Source organism: Micropterus salmoides, unplaced genomic scaffold (genome assembly GCF_014851395.1).
Source record: "Micropterus salmoides isolate LMB-PRFRI ecotype aquatic unplaced genomic scaffold, ASM1485139v1 Ms_hic_scaffold_18, whole genome shotgun sequence".
NCBI classification, from domain to species: Eukaryota; Metazoa; Chordata; class Actinopteri; order Centrarchiformes; family Centrarchidae; genus Micropterus; species Micropterus salmoides.
In genome coordinates this window covers 21,920,548-21,944,637 of record NW_024040928.1, presented here as the reverse complement: position 1 = coordinate 21,944,637, position 24,090 = coordinate 21,920,548, and the positions used below count along the sequence as shown (strand labels likewise).

The 24,090-nt window shown below is 40.4% G+C and overlaps 1 protein-coding gene across 1 annotated transcript; it reads left to right on the top strand.

The window, feature by feature from the left end:
* The first annotated feature begins 189 nt into the window (after positions 1-189).
* On the top strand, positions 190-22,926 carry LOC119909127 (ralBP1-associated Eps domain-containing protein 1-like). Its single transcript, XM_038727203.1, is given in 20 exon segments — positions 190-950; positions 2,543-2,666; positions 4,786-5,015; positions 5,747-5,909; positions 6,464-6,597; positions 7,314-7,476; positions 7,570-7,633; positions 9,746-9,900; positions 10,755-10,876; positions 11,315-11,395; positions 12,883-12,970; positions 16,749-16,850; positions 17,521-17,581; positions 17,820-18,018; positions 18,185-18,262; positions 18,264-18,380; positions 18,812-18,901; positions 19,424-19,578; positions 19,695-19,800; positions 19,882-22,926. Coding segments are annotated over 20 exon segments (2,454 nt in total). The 5' UTR covers positions 190-797; the 3' UTR covers positions 19,951-22,926.
* Positions 22,927-24,090: the final 1,164 nt, after the last annotated feature.

The following is a 24,090-nucleotide window of genomic DNA, read 5'->3' as shown; positions in this document are numbered from 1 at the left end:
AGTTGCCCACTTTGCATGGTTGCTAAATCAGCCTTCACTGCAGTCATACTCACAAATGAGCCATGGAGGAAGATATCTAGGAAAAATGTTGTTATAAGTTGGGGTTGAGGAGAAAAAAAATCACTATAGATAGTGGAGTAGCCCGTAAACTGGTGTTTTAATTTGAAAAACCGTACCGGACGTTGTACTTTAACTCCGAGTGGCTTGACCCTGGCGGTAGGAATGGCGGCTAAGATTACTAGAGGAAGGAGCCCAAAGACCATGAAACTTTACTTCTAACGGGCCCGCACAGGAATTTATTTCTTGCGAAACACAGAAACATTATCCCACAAGGGATTAAAGGGAGAAGTGCTATAACGCGGTAGACGTCCAGGCTAAGGAGGTGGACGCACTTTGCGACCTGCTAGTTAGCTTAGTGCCACTGACTTTGATTCAAGGTAGCTGTTAGCTCTAACTAGCCAGCTGTTACAGCTACTTGGCTTGGCTGGCCCAACAAGTTAACTAAGTGATTAACTGCATGAAAGCATTCCTGATTTGTTTTTTTGAATGGTGACCAGCTCCCTTTGTCACCAGATAGCATTAGGGATTTTTTCCAGAGAGTGGGATCAGACGACAATAAGTCTACACGGCGCGTTGTGAACATTATTACCGCTAACCTCAACGTTAGCTAGTAGTGCAGTAACGCTAGCTAAGTTGGGATCCTGAAGTCTCGCCCATTTTTTGGATCCTGCCCCAGCCATTGGACAAGGGCTAATCAACAGCCAACTAGTCTGGTTTCAGGTCCGATTGGTACTACGATGGAAAGTCTAACGTTGACTGATATCGAGCAGAAATATTACTCGGATTTGTTCGTTTACTGCGACACGGACAACACCAAAAAAGTGGCTTCCAATGGGAGAGTTCTTGACCTTTTCCGGGCGGCCCAGCTACCAAGCGAAGTTGTCCTGCAGGTAACGTTAAGCTAGCGTTAGCGAGTGCCAGGTTTTTAAAGTGTTGTCAGACTGGCCAGGAAACGTACGTTAGCGCTGTTGGTGGGATATTTTACAAACATGCCTGGCTGTCAGAGCTAACCTGTCATCCAGTAAAGCTATGGTTAGCCTTGGTTGTTAGCAACGCTGCGCAGCAAAAGAGACACACCTTCTTCTGGCTAACGTTAGCCAAAGACAGTGGGCAGCCACAGTCACATATAGTTAACCTTAGCTGAAGATGTTGTGTCAAAGTAACGTCTTATATATGCTACAGACTTTGGTATATCTCTGCTCTCTAAGTATGTTATTGTGGGCATGTGTTGGAGAGCGCCTAACGTGTATAACGTTGTAGCAAATTGTGCCCTCATCAGCCTCTTGCTCACTATTTCCTGTCTTCTCACTCCATCGAAATCTGTTATTTTGTTCGCCATGGTGAAAATGCAGACCTGCTTTGTCACAGTGTCCCCTTGTAAATGTGATTTATAAAAGTTGTCACCTAAACTGTCTGAAAACAATATACACGACTGAGGAATGGTGTGTCATTCAACACAACAATCTAACTTTTACACACAGACGTTGTGAATATGTATTAACCCACAAATACATTTTCTTCTTGGCAGATTATAGTATTCATGTTATGATCACACACCAACCGGGACGCCACGCAGACTGTCCCTGCTCTGTGAGTTTATGAGTAGCCAGTTGAAACTACAGCAGCCCATCCAGGTCTTTCAGCAGGCCAATATTTGCAGTTTGTGAGTCAGAATCCTTTTTCAAGGTCAACAAGGGGAGCTGTCTCCTAGAAGAATTAGGCAGTGTGTTGTAATCCTCCACTTTCAAAATGCACACTGTGTGGTGGCTTATGAGACACATACTGCTACAGTGTCATGTTGTAACAGGCTGAGAGAAAAGTCACTGGCGCTTTAGATCCACACATACTCAGAATAAGTCCTTTGTCAGCAAGAAAGGGATCAGTCAGCTGTAGCGGGCTGTTGGTGTTGTGGCTCTCAGCACTGCGGGGCTCACACTTGAGTCATCCTAATGTTGTAAAGTTTGACTCCCTGGTTGTTAATCCAGGTATCTGGTTTCCGCGTATTAATGATGTAACCATATTTGGCATTGTACACTCATCAAAAATCCACTATCTCCTGTGTGTGTTTGAACATTTTGTCATTTCTGTTTTGCTGCACAATCTACCATTTTGGACGAAGCCTGCTCAGCATGACGTACAACAAAATATGTGATAATCTGGCTTAGTAGTGGTGAGACCCACTGAGCATCTGCCAATGAACAGAGTAAATGAGACTTTTGCTGTTTTTGTGACTTAAAGCAGGTAAACTGTACCGCATTACGTTGTAGGAAGACTCAAGTACAACAAATAAAGTGTTTACAGTGTTGCTTGTGACCACTAAACCCTAAATGTTAGTTAGGGTATATATTATTATTAGGTGTTAAATTTAGTATGAATTGTCAGAGGGACAATCTTCTCTTCTCTCAATGATGGTTAATATGAGCATTTCAGATGAATACAATATCCTTAACTGTTCCTTTCTTGTCCTTGTGTGTGGGTTCAGATCACAGAGCTATGTGGAGCCACTCGGCTGGGTCACTTCGGGCGCAGCCAGTTCTACATCGCTCTGAAGCTCATTGCCGTTGCCCAGGCTGGTCTGCCCCTGAGGGTGGAAAGCCTCAACTCGGGTGAGTCCACCTTTGAATCAAATCATTGATCTTTCTTCAGAACCACCTCTCACTCAAGAAAGAACAGATTCCCACTCAGCGCTATCATAAAAAACAAACCGGGTTCTCAGACTCTGGGCCTTTCTGTTTCTCTCAAAGCTTGTATGTGTGGTGGTGGTCAAAATCTGTATTTATTTTAAAAATCGTAGCTTAATGAATTTGAGGAGGTCATGGGACAGGAAGCAAGGGGCAGTGTGAAAGACTTCTTCTAAGGAAGTCCGTGAAGAATGCAGTCTGTTACCTAACTGTGCATATGATGTGCTTAATTAATACTATAAAAAAAAGCTTGAAAAAGTAACTGAAATGCTTTTTGTTGGGTGTGTTAGATGCTTAAAACGTGCAATCTGTGGACACTTTGTGTGTCAGTTGAAATATTCAGTTGGTAGAGAGGGTTGGCCTTTAATCGTAATGTCCTTGAGCAGGGCACTGAACCCCAAACTTAATGTTATCAGAAATTATTTGATACGTGTTATGACAGCCATTTTGCACAGTTTGTCTCAGTAGCCCAATGTTTGTGTCACCAGGTGCTTGACAGTAAGAGCTGTTTCTACTAGCTTTCTTTATCTTGACTAAACAGAGTTTGTAGTCGGAGGCCTTGAGGGTTTAACTGCAGTATTGCATTTTTTTCTGTTTGACACACAAGGGAAGATATCACAGTCACCTGCTTCATGACGTTACTTGTTTGGCCTGAAATGTTGCAACACAAAGTTGTTGAAATAATTTCATAATTTGATAAAAATATAAGGAAGCACAGAGGCCACTTCCTCCATAGCACAGTTGACATGATGTGCAACTTGATGCTTATTAGGGACGTCTTAAAGATAAGGCTGTCTGAGAAGGGAGTTAAAAATTGTTGTTTGCTTTTTGCTATCAGAAAGCCCAAAGTCACCTCGCTCTTGTTGAGGACTCTGACTCTGAATAGACAGTGGTTTTCTTGAACTATTTCAGGGGCTAAAGCTTTCAAAGTTAAATAGTAAGCATTATAAATAACTATTTTACATGTAGAATATGAAAAGTGGCCGAGTCCAGATCCCTTTAAAACAATTTAATACATTCATGACATTATCACTTTATTCTATAAATCTGTTTAGTTAATACATTTTCAGTACATTCAAATAATATATATTCTTTTTTGTTTTGGCATGTCGAACCATACCAAAATGAACAGACTGAGAAAACTATTAAAAATGGTATTTAATGATAATAATAAAGTACTATGGCGTTATTTTATCGTTGAAACCTTTTAAATAAGCCACATTTTAGAAATACCAGTTGTTTTAAAGCTATTGAGAAAATTGCATGTTCTCAGATGTCAGCGTGGCACAACTGTAAACATGGGACTTCTATTATGAAGTAAAGTGAAGTGATAACAGTAAAGACGATATTGCATCATCAAGAGGACCAGGTGACCTTCATGGCTGAGTGAAAAGGTCTATAGATCTCTCAAATACGTAGATGCTTTCTATGCAGCACCGTTAAAAGCAGAACAACAACAGTAACTGTAAAAATGAAACAGCAAAAATGTCATTTTGTTATCAGTCCTATGGCAAACCAGTAGTGGGGACTTTTTTTCTGTTGTCACTATTTTATTCTGACATTCAGCCTCATGCAAATCCACTGTAGGGGAAACAAACACTCTATTTACTGCAGCAACAGTATCTACAAAACACCAGCATTTCGGTGTATGTTTTATTTTGAGGAAGCAGCCTTGCTCTTCCTGAAGGGTATACTCTCACACTGTTGGTCACATTTACAGCTTTTGAACACCTGTACGCCATATCAGATTTGCAACAAGTCCTTGCTCCTTCTCTAGGCATTCTGGGAAATGTAGGGAGTCAATAACTGAAGTAGAAGCAGAAGAGGCAGGATGAAGGAAAGTGGCTACACCGCAAAAGTAAACTCATCAGCAAAAAAAAAAACTTGAGAAATCCACTAAACATCACAGACTGATGATTTCTGACAATTTTAGCGCGATAGGGAGTGATTTCGGTCTTCAAGCGTAGTGCATTTTAAGCACCTGCAAATCAATATGAAACATATCTGTCCTTTTAATCCTATGAATGGATTCCCGTCTCACCAGTCAAAGACCTGCCGCTGCCCAGGTTCGTGGTGGGGAAGAACGAGGCGGAGGCGAGGCACGCAGCGCTGTACCAGGACACAGACAGTCAGGGGTTGTACCCGGGCTCTGCCACCGCCGTAATACCCAGACCACCAGGCCGGGGTCTCCAGAACAAGAAGGGTCCCCCATCATCCACTTCACTTCCTGTCCACGAGGTTATCCAGCCTCTGGCACCCAGCATAGAACCACAGGTTAGGAATTTTACTTTTTAATGTTTTATAATATATTGTTTCTTGGAGTTAACTATCCTTTAATATAAAAATACATTTATGTATGCATAGACAATAAATTGAGGTATTAGATAAGACAAACAACTTTCTTTTCCCACAATTAGTCCTGCAATAACTGCTTTAAATATGAACTTTTGAACTATTGTCTGTCTTTTGGGGAACATGATACGCACATTTTATTTCTTCCTACAGCTGAACCCAGCAGTTACTAGAGATATGCCACAGGAATACTGATGCGTTTCCTGTGTTTTTTTTCCTGTGCATATCTGAGTACTTCTAGTTCAAATTGCTGTCTGAAGTTTTCTGCTGCTGGCTTTTCTTTGCTGAAACCAGCAGCGGGTTGCCTGTCAGTTGTGTGGACCTCTTCCTTGACTGTTATCTATTTGCATCTGTTGTGAAATGTTCATTCACTGGTGGCTTGAACCTGCCATATCTGTGATGAGCAGATAAAAAGCTTTGAAGCAGTATTTATTGGCCCGTATTTGGCTCCGACGTGGTATGTTACAGATGTAAATCTTTTTCTCAGATTAATGTTTAAGATACAATCTAAACGTTAATACCCAAAGCACATGAAACTGTAATAAGACAGTAGTGGCTACACTTTCTTTATTGGCAAATTAAGATTTTAAAAGATTGCATGTCTGGAGATCTGCATACATATTTCATGCGTTTTATTGTATTTGTGTTCTCAGCCTGAGCCGACATCCCCGGTGGTCTCCCCTCACCAGTCCCCACCCACCTCCCCTCACTCGTGGAGGAAACACAAGCGGCAGCACAGCGGAGGAAACGCAGAAAGACAGCCGGTGGTGGCTGCAGCTGGAGCTGTGTGGACGCAGTTCAGAGAACCACAAACAGGTAACGTCTTTTTTTCAGTCACTTTTCCTCAACAAAATAAATATCTTAATAGAAGAATTAAGTGCTAATTCATTCGTGATTCAAATTAATTAAATTAAACATTTATCGACAATATAATAATCATTTGTTATATTGTTATTGACGACAATTATATTGCAATAGTTATCATTATTGTTTAATTGCCCAGCCCTGCTCTGTGGGCCACAGCTAGTCAGCACGGAGCACATTTGGTTGTGTTTGTGTTACTTCCTGGTGTTTGCAGCTTATACATAACTGATCTTTGCTGAGAGTGACAGTTACGGCAGTTACTCATTAGGGGAACAAAATGGATCACATGGCATGTGTTTCATCAGCACAAAATGGGGTGGAAATATTACCAAAAAAAGAGAGGTATGAAAATAATTCCTTTCTAGAGCTGCAGTGATTAAGTAGTAAACTCTACATCTTTGGGTTTTCGACTAATGGCATCTCTATTTCTTTCCTAATAACATCTGCTGTATATTTGTGTGTATTATGGGATCTCTCTATATGTTTTACTCTCCTCTCCCTCCCAGGTCCAGTGCCCAGTGATGGCATGTGGCCCTCCCACTCGCCACCCCCTCCAGGTCAGGAAAGTTGGGTCAGTTTCACAGCGGACACCCCGCCATCCAGCCATCCGCTCCCAGCAATGCACCCCTCCTCGGTCCAGGTACGGCAGTGTTACGCTTCTGTCTACGTCTGAATTACCACCATAAAATTGTATATGATGCTAAAAAACATTTATTCAGTAAGTGGTTGTGCAACAAACTAGTCTTAGCACTGTCAAACAACACTACCAGCTAATCACACAGCAAAAACTGGGTTTCCCTTGAGCTCACATATTATTTTAGTTTTCATGTACCTCCTCTGACCTTTAGATAGAACAAGTGATAATACCAAGTATTCAGCACAAATTAGTAAGTTATGAGAATAGCTGCGCTTAATAATGCAGACATCAACAGCTTCTTTAAACGGATGAAAAGGCCTCATGAGACATTGCTAACTGAAAACATGAGTTATCTAGCTTATTAACCATAGTGGTGCCTCAAATATGAGTCATGGTTTTATATCAGTGTTTTATCTGCCAGCAGTGCAAAACTAAAACTCTAGCAACTTGTGTGACATTGTCATGCTGAGCTAAACATAAGATCTTTCCCACTAGTCCAAATTCACAGAATAATGTGACACTTTTGATATAATTAAAGTCTTTTGAAAGTGCACCAGTGTTAAGGTTGTGAGCAGAAAGACGCACACAGTTCATGTAGCCACTGAAGAAACTATACTTAAAGAGATTAGAGTTTTATTTTAAACCATTTTACTTAATTCTGTGTATTCTCTTTAACCAGTGCTACTTTCTTAAATGTTTCCCATGCGGGCTTCCCATAGGAAAGCACAACGATACGAACTGTGGCCTCAGCAGCAATGACCAATGAGATCCAGCGACAGTCCAGCAGTTACGATGATCCGTGGAAGATCACGGATGAGCAGAGACAGTATTATATTAACCAGTTCAAAACCATCCAGCCAGACCTCACCGGCTTCATCCCTGGTAGGAAAATGCAGACACGCACACGCAAAACAAGACTTGTGTAAAATGTTGATTGTTTTAATCATTTAATTACTCTGTTTGTTCCTGTTCCAGGTTCAGCCGCAAAAGAGTTTTTCACCAAATCAAAACTACCTATTTTAGAGTTGTCACATATTTGGTGAGTCGTCACTATTCTGCCAATCTCGTTGTCTGCTGTGTTCGTCCATCATGGAGATATTTAGTGTACCATGTATAGGGATGGGGATCGTTAATTTTTATTGATATTGACACCGTTATTGAGACTGCTTAATTATCCCATTCTTTAACGACTATCAATACTTTACTATTATTTGGTGACGGTGGTAAGACCAGCCCCGACGGGCATGAGGTAGGCCTGCACGGTATGAGGAAAGTTTTCAAGCGATAACATTGTTATATATTGAGATAACATATGACTTGCTATAAATAAACAAATATTAAAGTGTGCTTATTGTTTCTAGAGCAGCAACATTAATGTTTACAACAGCAAAGGCACTATATATAAACTCAATATCTGACATCACAATACTATGTGACGTTTAGAAAGAATAAAAACTCAGACATCAGTCAATATCAGTCCCTCCTCCTCTCTGCTGTTATTCACTGCCTGCAGGTAACGTTACCTGGTTGAAGGAGGAGCGGCTGGTTTGTCTCAGCCAGCAGCTGTGTTTGCAACAATGTGCCAAATTTTAAGAATACAGACCAGTCTCTGCTCCAGACAGACATCTTTCTATGTAGCTTGTTTGTAACATTTGGGTAATTGCCAAGCTAATGTTAGCTGTGCTTGTATCAAACAAACAGGATGAGAGACTGAGGACAGAGATGATTAAATTAACCCTTTCTACATGTTTACCTTACAGACGGGTGTATTGAAAAAGTATTGTCTTAGTAACAAGCGTAGCTGTCGGCAACTCGAGTAGTTTGGAGCAAAGTTAACTTCAAGCCTTCCACTGCGAAGGCGTGGCGTGTAGGACCAATGTAGGACCCGCTAGTCTCGATAGCAGTATCGATAAGCTCGGACCTTAGTGATTTTCGGATTTTGAGAAACCGGGTCCTTTTAGAACCCGGGTATCGATCCCCATCCCTAACCATGTAGATATCTGAATCACCGCTGCAACTATCATCAGACTGTTTGACCATCATATGAAAAGTTCATAATTGTTTTTAACATGGTAGATTAGGGCAGGTTGGCAGTAAAAGTCAGTTATCAATAATTTCCGTATTTATTCAACTTGGAGAGCCATTAAATGCTATAGGATTGGGCACTAACAACCATTTTCATTATTTTCATTATTTTGTTTACATTACATTATGTAGTGCTACTGATCTACTAGTCCGCACAGCCTTCTATATGTGACAGGAAATCAGCATTTTCTGATAAATGAGTAGCTCCAGAGAGCTAAATATTGGCTTTTTACTGGATAAATTGCTTGAAGGTGGGGTATGCAATTCTGGTGAAGTCACAATGACAAATACCATGATATAGTGCAAACAATGACTATGCAATGTAACTAAGTTGTGGGTTAGCAGGCTGTTACTACAGTTGCTGTTGCAAAGTTAACATGCAGACGTGCACAGTTGACATGATGTGCAACATGCAGAGGACGAGAGGGTCCCAGAGCCAGCACACCAGCTCCAGAAAGTGACACTCACAACTCTCCTGCTACTAGCTGACATCACAACAGCATGTCTTGGCAAGCTGGAAAGTAAGCTCAATGTCCATGGGCAAGTCATTTACCATTACCTGACACACAAATCATGGCTGATGTTGTGTGACTAGCAGACCGTGGGGAGATATTAGCTGAATTTGACAAAAAGATGTGTATTTGATTAGAATTGCTTACCCCATCTTTAAATGCATCTGAATAACGTTGAACTGCATTTCAAAAACCAGTTGTCAGCTTTTGTTACGAGTCTTCATTTTGATTGTCATAACTTGTTCTGAGGAGGACTTGTCCCTACTAGTATCATTAACTCATAACAGTACTGAGTGTGAACATGACTGTATTCAGCTCATGAATTGGGTAACGTTGTGCGTCAATGGACCGTATGCTGCTTACTTATGCCCACACGAGCATCTGAAACAACATCTGAGCTAGCAAGAGCAGGCTAAACCTTTTGAATGATGTGAGGTAGATAGAGTCAGATTGAAAGGCAGGTGGTCCATTTTGAAAAAGATCTCCGCTGCACCTGCAGTTGCCATTGTTTTGTCAGGACGACCCACTCACTGATATCTGATTTGTGTTTAAAGGGAGCTGTCAGACTTCGATAAAGACGGAGCGCTGACCCTGGATGAGTTCTGCGCTGCCTTCCACCTGGTTGTGGCCAGGAAGAATGGCTACGACCTCCCTGAGAAGCTGCCTGAGAGTCTGATGCCAAAGCTGATTGACCTGGATGACTCAGCAGGTACGCTCGCTCTCTCTCTGCCTCTCTCTCTGCCTCTCATGGTCATCTCTCTGTTACTCCTTATCCTAATTTTCCGACCTCAGGCCTTATAAAGCCTGGGGAAGGTTAAGGCACTGCAACTTGCAAAAACTGAACTGCAGTAGTTCTTGTTCATTTATAGGTGTACTTTCGATGATGGAGCTACTGTGCGTTTCTGCTGCCTTTTTAATGTCACATCTGCTCATTAGCTGAACACCAAAATCACCTTGTTAATTGAGCACTATTTATTTAGCACATAATAGATAAAAGATAGAGATAGAAGATAAAATTCTTTGCAATGGAGATCATTGTTTTCTGTATTTTAACAGAATTGAATTTTTTAAGAGATGTTAACACATTAGGCAGAATTATTTGTCTCTGTTGGGGGTTTCAAGTTTCATGTAAATCTTTTTTCAGCCATGGATTGCCAGATAAATTCTGTTACATTGTTTCTAAAATTGCTAGCTTTCATTTTAATAATATATCTTCTTAACAGCAGAGAGAACATTTTAGTAAACTGCTCAGACATACCACCAGACCAGTTTAAGCTTTCTCTGCATAACCTCTGATTAAATTGAATTGTTTTGTTTTATTGGTTATAAATTTAAATTTTTAACAAATTTATTAAATAATTCAAAGACTGTGTTATTTCTTCTTTCCAAAGTTACTCATTCTCACATTAAAGATGTAATAATGTTGTTTCCCCCAGAGGACCGAAGCCGTGCTCTTTTCAGATTATTTATTGCCCTTTGTTTACCGTCTGGACCCCTAATATTTGTGTTTTTTGGTTGTTGTTAAGGGATCTAACTAACCTGTGTGTAATATTTCATGTTCAGAGGTCCCGGAGTCGACTGCTGACGTTGGATACTCGGGCTCCCCAGTGGAGGTCACACCCAACAAATCTCCCTCCATGCCTTCACTCAACCAGGCCTGGCCAGAGATGAACCAGAGCAATGAGGTTCCCACATGCACACGACACACACAATAACTCATTGTATTTTCACACATCCTTTAAGCTCTACATTTGTTTGTTTTTGCTATGTTTTGCATTTGTTTAATCATAATTAATTGCTCATGGTTAATTAGGTGAATTTGCTTTATCTTTATCCATCCATCATGACTACATCGCCACTTCATCCTGTTCATTAGCAAACATAATTACTGATAATTCAGCACCTCTTCTTCCACTTCCTGGACTGTGGTGGTAGCCTGCTGTTCTGTATGAAAGTCGGAGATGTCTGTTTTGTTTCCCACTGATGTGGCCGCATCACCACGCCGCCTGCCAATGACTGATGATGTCCCGTCATGGTAGAGGCTCAGGCTGATGATGGAAATGTGTGATGTCACTGCACTGGCTGACTGATGTTTTTTCTCACTGTCTGTCTGTCTCCTGCAGCAGTGGGAGACGTTTAGCGAGCGCTCCTCCAGCTCACAAACTCTGACCCAATTTGACTCTAACATTGCACCAGCTGACCCTGTAAGTCAATCACTTAGTATGCATGGTTTCACCATTAATGGACAGACATTAACCCTCTATGGATCTCTATGCATTCTCTCTGGCTCTGTCTCTCTTGCTCTGTCTCTCTCTCTCTCTCTCTCTTGCTGTGTCACTCTTGTCGCATGAAGTTCTTTCAAAGTGCAGTCTGCTGCATCAGCAGTGGCCGGTGTGTGTTGTGATTTGGCTGGCTTAGCTTCTATTGGACATCACCTTTTTTTTCCTACAGTGACATCCACCAATCACTATTGCTTTTGCAGATTGTTCCATATATGGTCAATACTGTAAGTACTTTTGAATGTGTAAAACTGCGTGGTGTTTTGGTCATTTACTGCTACTGAAGTCCTTTGAATTTCCTTTCCTTACAGCAATAACTGGCTCACGAAAAGCTCTGCACAAATAATCTGACGAAAGTGCAGTACCACAGTTTGCTTTATTGCAAGCGTGTGCATCTTTTTTTGATTGCTTTTAGGTGCGCTGAAATTCTGGGCATTAACCCTACCAGAAATCATTGAGTAGGACCTGCATAGTGACACAAAAGTACCCCTAAATTTTTTTAATGTCCTTTTTTCAGCCCTCCCAATTAGGAATGACAATAATAAGCTGCTTTTAATGAAATATCACAGGTAGATGTTTTTACTAAGATGGTGTAATGTGCACAGAGGCTGTGGAAGAATCTATACTGCATTATACAAAAAATTATGTATGTTCTTAAAGTATCAAAAATAAAAGCATTCATAATGCAGAAAAATAGCTCATGGGCAAGTGTTAAATTATTATATATAATATCATTGGATTATTATTACTGACGCTATAGTCATAGTGAGCAGCATTTTACTGTTGTAGCTGGTCGATGTAGAGACAATTGAAACAATTTTAGACACTATTGGGTTCAGTTTATAACAATGTGTCAAATTTTATATACTCATCTTATGTTTTGTATGTAATATCTTAATCTTTCAAGTAAATAGTAACTACAGCTGTCAAATTATTAAAGTGGAGTAAAAGTATAAAGTAGCATAAAATGGAAATACTCAAGTAAAGTACAAGTGCCTCAAATTTGTACTTAAGTAAAGTACATATATTAACCAACTCAGCCCAACTGACAGAAGATGCCGTGTTCAGAGACCTGTTGTCTTGCTAACAGTTTAAAAAGCAGCCCTCTTATATCACAATATTTCAATTAGAATATTCAGAAAAGTTATGTTGTCAGTATTATATGTCTTCTCTTGAAATAATGAATATTGAAAATTGTGAAAATGGGCCAATCCAAAAACAATCACAAAGTCTCTTTGTTTGCGTTTGATACACAAGGCTGTTTTTGTGCGTAAAACCAAATGAACTAACAGATGGAGGAAAAGGCCTGACAAAGTAAACGGATGATGTTCCTTCTCTTTCTGTGAAACCTGTTTCTCTTCCTTCATAAATCTGTCTGTCTCACCTCTTGACCCTTTTTATCTGTCCTTCAGGACACGGCCATTGTCCACCCAGTTCCCATCCGGATGACACCTAGTAAGATCCACATGCAGGAGATGGAGCTGAAGAGGACTGGCAGTGGTGAGACATCATCATTTACAGTTATATAAATATACAATGTAATCAGTTTCTGTCATTATGTGTGTTTTATGGAACGCAGTGTGAGGGGCTTAAAATCCCTACTGAATGTGATTTAAAGCTAATATGAAAGAAAAGTTTTACGTGCATTAGAAGCCATACCATCACATTTTGGATGAGTATGAGAGTGCATGTTTACCTGGCCCAGAACATTGTGTCCCCTTGCTGAGTTTGCAATGTGGTGCAGTCCACACATGACTTACGTGAATGACTAATCATTCATGCAGCACACCTGAACACACCACCGCTCACTGAACAGATCTCTACCTCACTGCCACAAACAACTGTCTCCACCTGCTGGCATGTAAAACTGTCTGCTCCCAGCGCTGCTCCAAAGACTTCTATTCCTGTCATCATCACGCATAGACCAGTAAACCGAAAGGTGCACATCCCACACAGAAATATTAGTAATCTCTTAAGGATTAGGACAACTGCACCAACTCCAGCACCCAGAACAAGCTCATTTAAAATGGCTTTCTTCAATGTGAGATCTCTGTCAAGTAAGACTTTTATCTTAAATGATTTTATCTTGTCTGCAAATCTAGATTTTATGTTTTTAACTGAATCATGGTTGCAAATGAATGACTATAGCCAGCTAGCTGAACTGCGTCCGCCTCAATATGATTGTTTTAGTCATCCGAGGGTCAGTGGTCGTGGTGGTGGGCTAGTGAGCGTGTATAGGAAATATTTAAAATGTCATCAAGTACGCTGTGATGAATTTAACTCCTTTGAAGTTCTCACTCTTAAACTTGGAGGGCTGCAACCTATCATATTTGTTATAATTTATCGCCCCCCAAAACCGCCTGGAGGATTTTTATCAGAGCTTCCTGAATTTTTATCTACTCTGGTTTTAAATTATGATAGACTTGTTCTTTGTGGCGATTTTAATATTCATGTTGATGACCCCACCAATATTAATGCAACTGACTTTTTAAATATGGCCACTTCTTTTAACTTCAAACAACATGTCAAAGGGCAAACCCATAACCGTGGTCATACACTGGACTTGGTTTTTACCCAGGGTGTCAGCATTTCCTCTGTGGAATTAGTGGACATGACCATATCTGACCACAGATGTATTGTTTTTAGCTGCGATTCGCCTGTTACTCATGCCGCCTCACCAAGCTCTGTGTGTTGTCGCATCTTTAATGAACAAAGTGTTTCAAAGTTTTGCGCATTCTTTCAGAGCCAAAGCCAACACCTGTCTGATTCCAACACCAACAATCTGGTCGATCACTAAATATTACTGCTCCTCTAAAGGTTAGGCCTACGTCTAAAGCTAGTAAGCAACCCTGGATAAATGAGCATCCGCAGCCTAAAAAGGGAATGCAGGAAAGCAGAGCGCAGATGGAAAAAATCCAGTCTACAAGTCCATTACCTCAGTCTGAAGGATTTATTAATTAACTACAATAACATGGTTAAGGATGTGAGAACACACTATTTTTCTGAACTCATTACTACACATAAACACAATCCCAGGTTTCTGTTTAAGAATGTGGATCAGCTGGTAAACCCAACCCCTCCTTGTGCCTCAGCTGGAAGTAATGATGACTGTGAATTGTTTTTATCTTATTTTACCAATAAGGTGGTGTCAATCAGAGCCTCTATTACCCCCGCGGCCTCTTACTCAGAGGTTCCTCACCAGCAACAAGAGAGCTTTAACCAGTTTTATCCCATCGACTTGTCTGAGCTTTTAAAAACAGTATCACAAATGAGAGTGTCCTCCAGCCCACTTGATGTAATACCTACAAAGTATTTACTGAAAGTAATAGATTCTGTTGGGCCCCATTTGATCTCTGTTTTCAACAGCTCCCTATCTACTGGTTGTGTCCCTGATTATTTTAAAATGGCTTGTGTGAACCCACTTTTAAAGAAACCTGGTTTAGATCCCTCCCTCCCACAAAATTTTAGACCAATTTCAAAACTGCCTTTTATTGCAAAGATTCTAGAAAGAATTGTGTCCAAACAGCTGCTCACTGTACTGGAAAATAACAATTATTTGAAAAGTTTCAATCTGGTTTCAGGAAGTACCACAGCACTGAGACTGCCCTGCTTAAAGTCACCAATGACCTTTTAATGTCTGCTGATGAAGGTATGTGCTCAGTCCTGGTACTCCTGGACCTTAGCGCTGCTTTTGACACTATTGATCACAACATCATGTTAGACAGACTGAGGCACTGGGTGGGGATCTCTGGTACTGCCCTAGAATGGTTTTCATCCTACCTGTCAAATAGAAAGTTTTGCGTGTCTGTAAACAACTATGTCTCTTCGTTCTGTCCAGTTAAATATGGTGTGCCTCAGGGGTCGGTCTTAGGACCCATTTTGTTTTCCTGTATCTGCTTCCCCTTGGACATATTATCCATAAACATGGTATTTCTTTTCATATTTATGCTGATGACACACAAATATACTTGCCTGTCAGATCCACAGACCCTGGAATGCTGAGTTCATTAACAACTGCCTTTGTGAAGTTAAAAAATGGATGTCAAATAATTTCCTCCAACTGAACTGAACAGAAATCCTGGTCATCGGGTCCCAGCAGATAGCAAAACAAATACTGCCATCTGCTGGTTCCCTAGTAAATCACATTAAGCCTGTGGCAAAGAACCTTGGTGTTTGGTTTGATAGTAATTTAAATTTCGAGCAGCACACCACAAAGCTTGTTCAATCATGTTTTTTCAACATAGAAATATAGCAAAAATTCGATCTATGTTAACTTTTAAGGACTCCGAGACCATTTTACACGCCTTCATCTCATAACGCCTGGATTATTGCAACAGCCCTTTTCACTTGTTTAACCCAAAAATCTACTGATCGACTCCAGACTGTCCAGAACTCAGCTGCCAGGCTTTTAACCAGAACAAAGGAATATGACCACATTACTCCTATTTTAGCTTCATTACACTGGTCCCAGTATGTTTTAGAATTGACTTTAAAATTCTATTGATCACTTTTAAAGCTCTTCATGGCCTCTCGCCTTGTTATATTTCTGAACTTTTAGTCCCATACGCACCAGCACGCACCTTGAGATCCTCGGACAGAGGTCTGTTGTCTGTTCCAGAGTCTCGACTGAAAACTAAAGGGGACAGAGCGTTTGCTGTCAGGGCCCCGAGGCTCTGGAACAGCCTGCCCGAGGAAATCAGGTCGGCTGAGTCAGTGAACTCTTTTAAGTACCTTCTTAAAATATACTTTTATAGGAGAGCCTTTCCCGATCTTATTTGACTTTATTTTATCCCTTTTATTGTATTTTACTAATTTTATATTTATCTTAAACGTGTATTTTAGTCTTTTCAATGTTTTCATGCTTTTATCTTGTATTGTTTTGTATTATTGTCTCTTGGGTATTATTGTCTTTACACTTGTTAAAGCACTTTGTAACTTGTGTTACAACAAGTGCTCTACAAATAAAGTATTATTATTATTATTATTATTATTATGATGTGGGAGAGGTAAAGAAAACACAAGAGGCTGCTATTTGTTATGAGTAAACAAAAACCTCATGAAACATAATCAGTCTGGATTTTTGTATTCATAAACATGCAGTGGAAATGTAATAAGTCAGGCTTATTAGTACTTTTTAAAGCTGCTACTGAAGTTCTTTTGGGGTGAAATTAGTAGAAAGACTGCAAACGGTTCATTTTCTGTTATTGTCATCCTGTACAGTTGATAAACTCAACACTTGCGTCTCGCTCACTCACTGCGTTATTTGTCAAACCTTCAGACCACAACCACCCTACCAGTCCACTGCTGGCTAAACCTCCCGAACTGTCCGAAGAAGCCAATTTATCTGCCTCCATGAAGTTTGTAGCCGCCAACACTGTGGGTGAGTAAAGGATGGGCTGCTGAGTCCATGCTTAAAAGAGTACTCCACTGATTTTAGATTGCGCTACTGAAACATTGTCAGACTCATGATGGACAGGTTAAAAAACAATATCAAAACAGATGAGAAGAATCAAGAGATATCGTCTTTTTTTGGACCGTGATTTCTTCTTCCTTATTGAAACCCGATTCTGGTGAGTTATGCTAGTTGCTCGAGCCACTGGCCTGAGGCAGATATGAGGAACTACAGAGGTCTGATAAGTGCACTTCTAACTCCACACCCCCCTGTTTGTTTTTGTTTTGTTTCAAACTTATATACTTCAGACCTTAACTGATGCTGACTCAAGTGACATCACTTCAGGCAACATATGAGATTTTGCGCAGCTCCCTCTGGAGCGCCAAAAGGCGTTATACAACTTGTGTTTCACACATTCAGTAGTACTCCTCAAGACCTGTAAACAGACTGTGTAAAATCAGTGAAGTTTACCTTTTAATTGAGGCTATAATAATAAATAATCTCCAAGAAAAATGTTGAAATTTTACAACAAATTTCAAAATTTTTCTTGTATAATTTCTGTTTCTATGCTTTGTGTTGTGAACTGCACATTTTTAGATTGTAGGTTGATCAAGTGTTTATGAGCTGCGTTTTTTTTATTTTTATTTCCGGCATGAAGGTGACGGTTACAGCAGTTCAGACTCTTTCACCTCAGACCAGGAGCCAATCACAAGACAAAGGTCGGTAGCTATCATGTGATTTAGTTTTGTTTATGTTCTTTATTGTTTATGTTTTTTTCTTACACTTTCTCACTGTAATTTACAGCTCATACACCGTTATCACTAGTATCAGTGTTTTTTATCTTTGACCATATTTCCACTTTTATTAACATCTGCTCAGATAATTGTAATTTTAAATAGATTCAGTAAACATTTTTCATCCTATCCTAACTCCAGAAACATAAACGTTTGTGTTCAGGTCGCAGTCGGGTACGTCTCCAGAGGCTCTGAAGGTGGTAGCCCCGCCTCCCCCTCCACCCCGCCCCCACCCCTCTCACTCTCGCTCCTCGTCTCTCGACATGAACCGCACCTTCGCTGCCACATCTGCACCCGGACAACCACAACCGTCTACGATAGCTTACCCGCCTGCTGTGCCACCTCGACCGCTGCCCACACAGGTAAGAAACACTGTTTTACTTTACAGCAGCAGCAATGCGTTCAGGTACTACAGTGCAACGCATCACAGGGTCACAAGGTCTAACTGCATCACGTAATCACATATCCTGCATCAGGTGTGATTCGACTTATAAGAATGACCTTCACCTCGCTCTTCCCTCTCTCTAGACATCAGTACCACATACCGGCCATCGCATAGAGGCAGAGGGTGCGCCTGGAGGCGGGGTGGTGCTCACCAGCACCTCCCCCCCAACAGATTCCCCAGCAGCCCAATTTTGCAGACTTCAGTCAGTTTCAGGCCTTCGCTGCGTCTGAACAGCCTTCCAGCCTCCCGGAGGTCGATATGCACAGTGAGCCTGGACAGGTAGGTTGTTACCTGGAGTGTGTTTATCTCTACGTCTAAGTAGTATCTGTCTACCATTTCGTTGATAATGTGATTTAGGGTTGCACGATATGATAAAACAAATCATATTGCGATTATTTTGAAAGATTAAGATTTACGATATGATTCTCGATTAGTGGGAATGATCATTTTTGCATCACAATATTTTTTTCACAAAAACAATTCATATCAAATCATAATGGTATGACATTTGTTGGGCACTGTACCAAAGAAACATGTTTTCTTACATCTGGGGAACAAGATTTGTAGGCCGGGACATCTCAGCAGCTCTACAGTACTGTTTTGCCACACATTTTACCTTCATTAAAAAATTGCAGCTTCTGCGATTTGGATATTGCAGTTGGTCATATTTCGATTAATTGCGCAGCCCTAATGTCTTTCTGTGTCCACAGGCGGAGAAGTCATCTGAGGGAGCCGGCCCTTTAAGAACAGTGAAGAGTGAAGGCCAGGCAGATGAGAGAGTCTCAGCTACTGTCAACTCTGTAAGTCAACATCTGGTGGTGTCATCTGAAGGTGTCACATCTTTGGTAATTACTGCGAATACATGAGAGAATATTAAACTATTTCTTAATGTGACACAGCTCAGGATAGATCAGAATCAGGAAGATCAGGGTTGCAGCATTTAAGCTGCTGATTATTTACTTGATTCAGTGATTGATTATTTTGTCGAGAAATAAGAGGCAAATGAAAAATGCTGATCAGTTTCCCAGTCTTCAAACTGCTTGTTTTGTCCAACTTATTGTCCAAAACCCAACTATATATATTCAGCACTATCATATAAGATGCCGGAACCAGCACTTTTATTTAGTACGTATTGCTCAAAATGATTACCAAATTGATTGATTATCAAAAAAGTCAATATAATCGACTTATAGTTTCAGCTCTAAGTACATTTCATAAGATAACTTTTGACCTGTCAAACGTCATGAATACAGGTGAAAGCTTCGTTGCAAACAGTGAAAGGAAGCGGTGTTGTTATTGTCTTGGTTTTGTTTTCCCATCAGGTCAAGGGTTCGTCTGGTCCTCTAGCCCCTCCCCCAAAACCTGTGCGCCGAAGGTTGAAGTCGGAAGACGAGCTTCGACCGGAGGACGAACAACACGGTCCGCAGAAATCAAACGTCATAGCCGCCGTCCTGGCCACTCAGCCCTCCATCCCCAGGTAGAAAACATGGTCGGCTGGTTAACAAGACTGCAGAAGGTCTTGCTTAGCATAAGGGTTTTATTTTGTACATATTGCCTTTTAGTACGTAAGTGTGTATATTTGTGTGTTTTCAGGTCAGTGGGAAAGGACAAAAAGGCGATTCAAGCTTCAATCAGAAGAAACAAGGAGACGAACACAGTGTTGGCACGACTTAACAGTGAATTACAGCAGCAGCTGAAGGTATGTAGGATGTGCACTTTTGTTTTCTTTCTGAGTCTTTCCTCTCTGGCAAAAACGCTCTCATAACTTGTCATTTTCCAGGACCTGCTTGAAGAGAGGATATCCTTGGAAGTCCAGCTGGAGCAGCTCAGGCCTTTCTCTCATCTTTAACCAACGTGAAGAGGGAAACTCTGCTGTAGTTCATCCGAAGCAAGGCTCCCTCCCTCTCTTCCTTCCACCATCTCAGCTTTCCCTGGAAGCTCCGACGTGCTCCAGGGTGCTCCGTTAAAACTCTTACGCTCAATCACACACTTATTAATCATAAACCGGAAGGACCTGAGGGCGCGGTCTTACCAAGAGGAGGAGTTGAAAGGAGCGTTGGGGGGGGGGGATTTACAAACTGGCACTTTTTAATTTTCTCTAGGGAGATGAACATGAGGGCGACAGTGGACTGAGAAACAGTTAGGCGTGGTGGACAAGACGCTCCAACTGTCAGAGTGGTCTGAAGACAAAGTGCTGGTGTCTGATGTCTTTACTCTGACTGAAGAAGAAAGGTGGAGTGTGTTTGTCATGTGCGTGTGACTCTTCGTGTAATTGTGTCCCTGTTTAGTGACTTACTTGAGGCTACCACCAGTATGTTCATTCTCTCTTAGGGCACAGACTGCCACACCAAACTTCTATTAAAAAGTAGGCAAATTTAAAGAAGCAGTTCAGTTAAGTGTGTTAGGAAATACAATTCTTCACTTTGTTTCTTAGAGTTAGATGAGAATATATCAAATCAATCTCATGTGGGTTCAGTACAGAGATGGAGTTTGCGAGTAGCTTAGCATAAAGACTAGAAGCAGGGGGAAACTCTCTGTCCAATGTCCAGAAATTGCAACTACCAGTGCCTCTAAAATTAACCAATTGACATGTGTTGATATATCTCATTACTACAAAAACAGAAAGGTAAAAACAACACTAAGGGGAGTTATATGCTGAAACAACTTAGTCTAACTCTCTGAAAGAAAGCGCTTAAATGTATTTCCCAAAATGTCAGAGTATTCCTTAAATTGTCTTCTCACTTGTTGGTGTTCCTACTTTTCTACTACCGTGAATACCTGTTCAAAACTAGATAACAATTATGAAAATGTCTGTTTTAAATATCAAAGAGAGTCTGTCTACTGAACATTTGCCTCCCAAATGTCAGCATTTAACAACAGTCTGTCACAGAGCGATGCCATAGCACACATTAGAGGCTTTGAAAACATGAAAAGGTCTACAGGAATCTACATATGCTAGTAAGAAAGTAACTGGAGTTTGGTGTGGTGGTCACTCTTCTGAAAAAGATATTGTGTGTATGTTTTGTGTGAGGCCTTTAATGGCTAAATTACCATGGTGAAGGCTTTTTTGACTCATCCTGTGACATGAATTCAGCGCACCTCCCTCTTCTCACTGCCCCTTGAAGAGTGTGTGTGTGTGTGTGTGGTTGAATGCACGATGCAGTGAACGAATAACTGCTCTGTCATCTTTTTTTTTTCTTTCTTAGTTACAAAGTGTTTGGGGTTTGATGTGACTGAATGGTTCAACCTTATGCCAAATGATTGAACAATCACTCTCTGCTCTCTCACCTCTACTTGGGCTGTGTTTTATAAACAAAAACAAAATGCGAGCTCTTTTCCCTTCACTCGGCTAGCAGTGCTTCAACATTTCAAGCTTTCCTTTAAACCTTCTTGGTTGCTGTGTTTATTTCCAGACTTTAACTTCACCTGGATGAGAAAGCATTATTCAAAACGGACATTTCACTTGAAGGGGTTGAAGATATTCCAGCTGCTTGACTGCTGGAGGCAGCAGCGTTCATGAAGAAATGTGTTGCTGACCAGGAGAGAAGGTTTCCTGTGATTTTCCCGGTCTGCAAACGCGTGCACAGATCCAAACTGATGGTGCAGAGAGTTGATATTGACTTTAAAAAAAAAAATTCAGCTGTTTTCCAATCGGGCAGTCGGCACTATGCAAGTATGGGCGATACATCTTCACAGACCAACTATACTTAGCTGTTTGTACTATGATAGTAGCAACTGTGTGAACAGTGTACTCTGGTTTTTGTATCTTAGATCTTCCAAAACACCATCTACTGTATGTTTCTGATTCATTTAGCCTTTTTTTTTTTTTTGATCTTGGTACTGACGAGCAGTCCGCTTCCTCCGCTCTCCCGCTCCAGAGGGAAGTAAACTCCAGATCAGCGTTTTATCAGGGCACTGTCACTCTAATTTGCAAGATACGACCCTTTGCTGGTTGTAGATGAAGCTTAACAGGATTACAGACAGAGAGCAGTCAACAAAATGGGAGACCTGAATGACCCAACTGCACTTTGAACATAACCTCCTCCTCACCACCAATTTCCTTTGTGTTTTTTATTACGCCCCTCTTTGCTTTCTTTTAACCTGCATGTTGTTCTTCTCTTTCATATGTATTTAAAAAAAAAAAAAACGATTTATGAAGAAAGAAAAATGAACCACTTGAGTTTTATTTCTTCAGCACAACCTGGAAACTGTAAGGTTTTTGTGCCAGTACCCTAAAGTACTCTGTCTTGTTTGGTTAATTCTTATGTGTTTTATCCCTGGAGCTTCCTGTGTGTTCGAGAAGAATCTCATCGTCTTCTATAGCCTTACTCCCCGACTGGCGTTCAGGTTTCCGTTGTGGCTGACTGACCTCTCTTCCTTGTTGTATCAAGGCTCGCCTTCTTTGTTCTGCTGTTGAGGACTATGATGTACTTGGTCTGTGTGTGAGTGTGAGTGTGTTGTATTGTTTCCAGACCTGGAACTAATACCATTTAAAACCCTATTAAAAACCTTCATGTGGGATTGATTTATGTTTGTTAGCACAACAGCTCCCCTCCATCCCTAAACCTAAAAAGGCAATCCAGGCAGGTCGAAGCAATCTGTTGTTAACAAAGTCGTTGATGGGATTTTTAATGCTATTTGCTCCCAGATCTGTGTTGTATATTGTATATGATACACTCTTTTGGACTCATATGTAAATTTGCATTAATTGCTGACTAACAGCGAAAGAATATTCTATTTAATTCCTTCTCTCTTGGCTGTGGGATCTTAGATGTTTAACTGCATGGATGTACTGTATCTCTGCAGAGTCAACTAGCAGCTGTGTGATTTTTACACAAAAAAAACGGCACAATATTTTAAACGCTGCTCTCTTTATTGACTTATGTTTTGGGCCGTATTTATCATGTTAAAGAATACTTTTTAAGGAACATTATTGGGGGTAAAAGGATTTCGTAAACAGTAAAGGATAATAAATTTATTAAAGCATTCATTTTCTAGTGTAGGAGGAATTTTTAAAGGTAGTGAAAACACTTTTTCCTCACTCACTCTTCTTTTTATAAGCAATACGTAGGACATGACCTTCTGACTTCTGAAGTTAGAACAGTTTGGGATATTTTACTCAATGTGTTTCTGTGCTGTGATGATGCAATTCAGCTGTTTTGTTTTTATTTGCTTTTGTTGTTGGATGTTTTATTTACTAACTTAAACTGTTGCTTTTTTAGTCATGAATATATAATGTTATGGATGTTATATGATATTATACAGACTTGAAAAGACCTGAAGAAACCAAGAGGCTTTAAGATCAGCTCTCAAGTGATCACATGGTTAATCACATGTTTAAGAGAGGAATAGCAAGAAGCAATTATTTGTTCTTCAGAAAAACACAGCAAATCCTTACATACTTCTCAGTGATATGTTATATTGCAAAAGTCGACTATTTTATTTTTCACAAGTCAAATTTGTTTGTGTGAAATATTTTAATATCTCCAGTAGCACTTAGTGGTAAAAATAATAATTTAATATATCTATAATATAAAAATATCTAATTGCAGATTAAATCTAGCTGAAATTGATCAAAATCAAAACCAGAGCAGGGGAGAAGTTTGCACCACGAGCAGATGACGATGCAAGGAGAGTTATGGGAAAGCAGCAGCATGAAACTATTGTATTTATTGTTAAAGTCCAATCAAGGTCTGGAGATAACTCAAGAAAAATCAAAGCAAACAGGACACACAGGGTCTGAATAGTTCAGTGAGAGTATTTCAGTTCTTGATTTAAAAGCACTTTGTCATAATGTTGGTTAGACTCGGGGCCTAAAAAGTAAATAAATCCATTTTAAATCAAATCTGACATACAACATGCAATGGAGTGTGCAAAAAGTTTGGGATTTGAATCCAAAACGTGTCCTACATGTGTGTTTGCCTGTTACTGAACTGAAGCCATCTAAAACACACCTCTCGAGCTCTCTGAAGCTTAAAAAATACTTTGA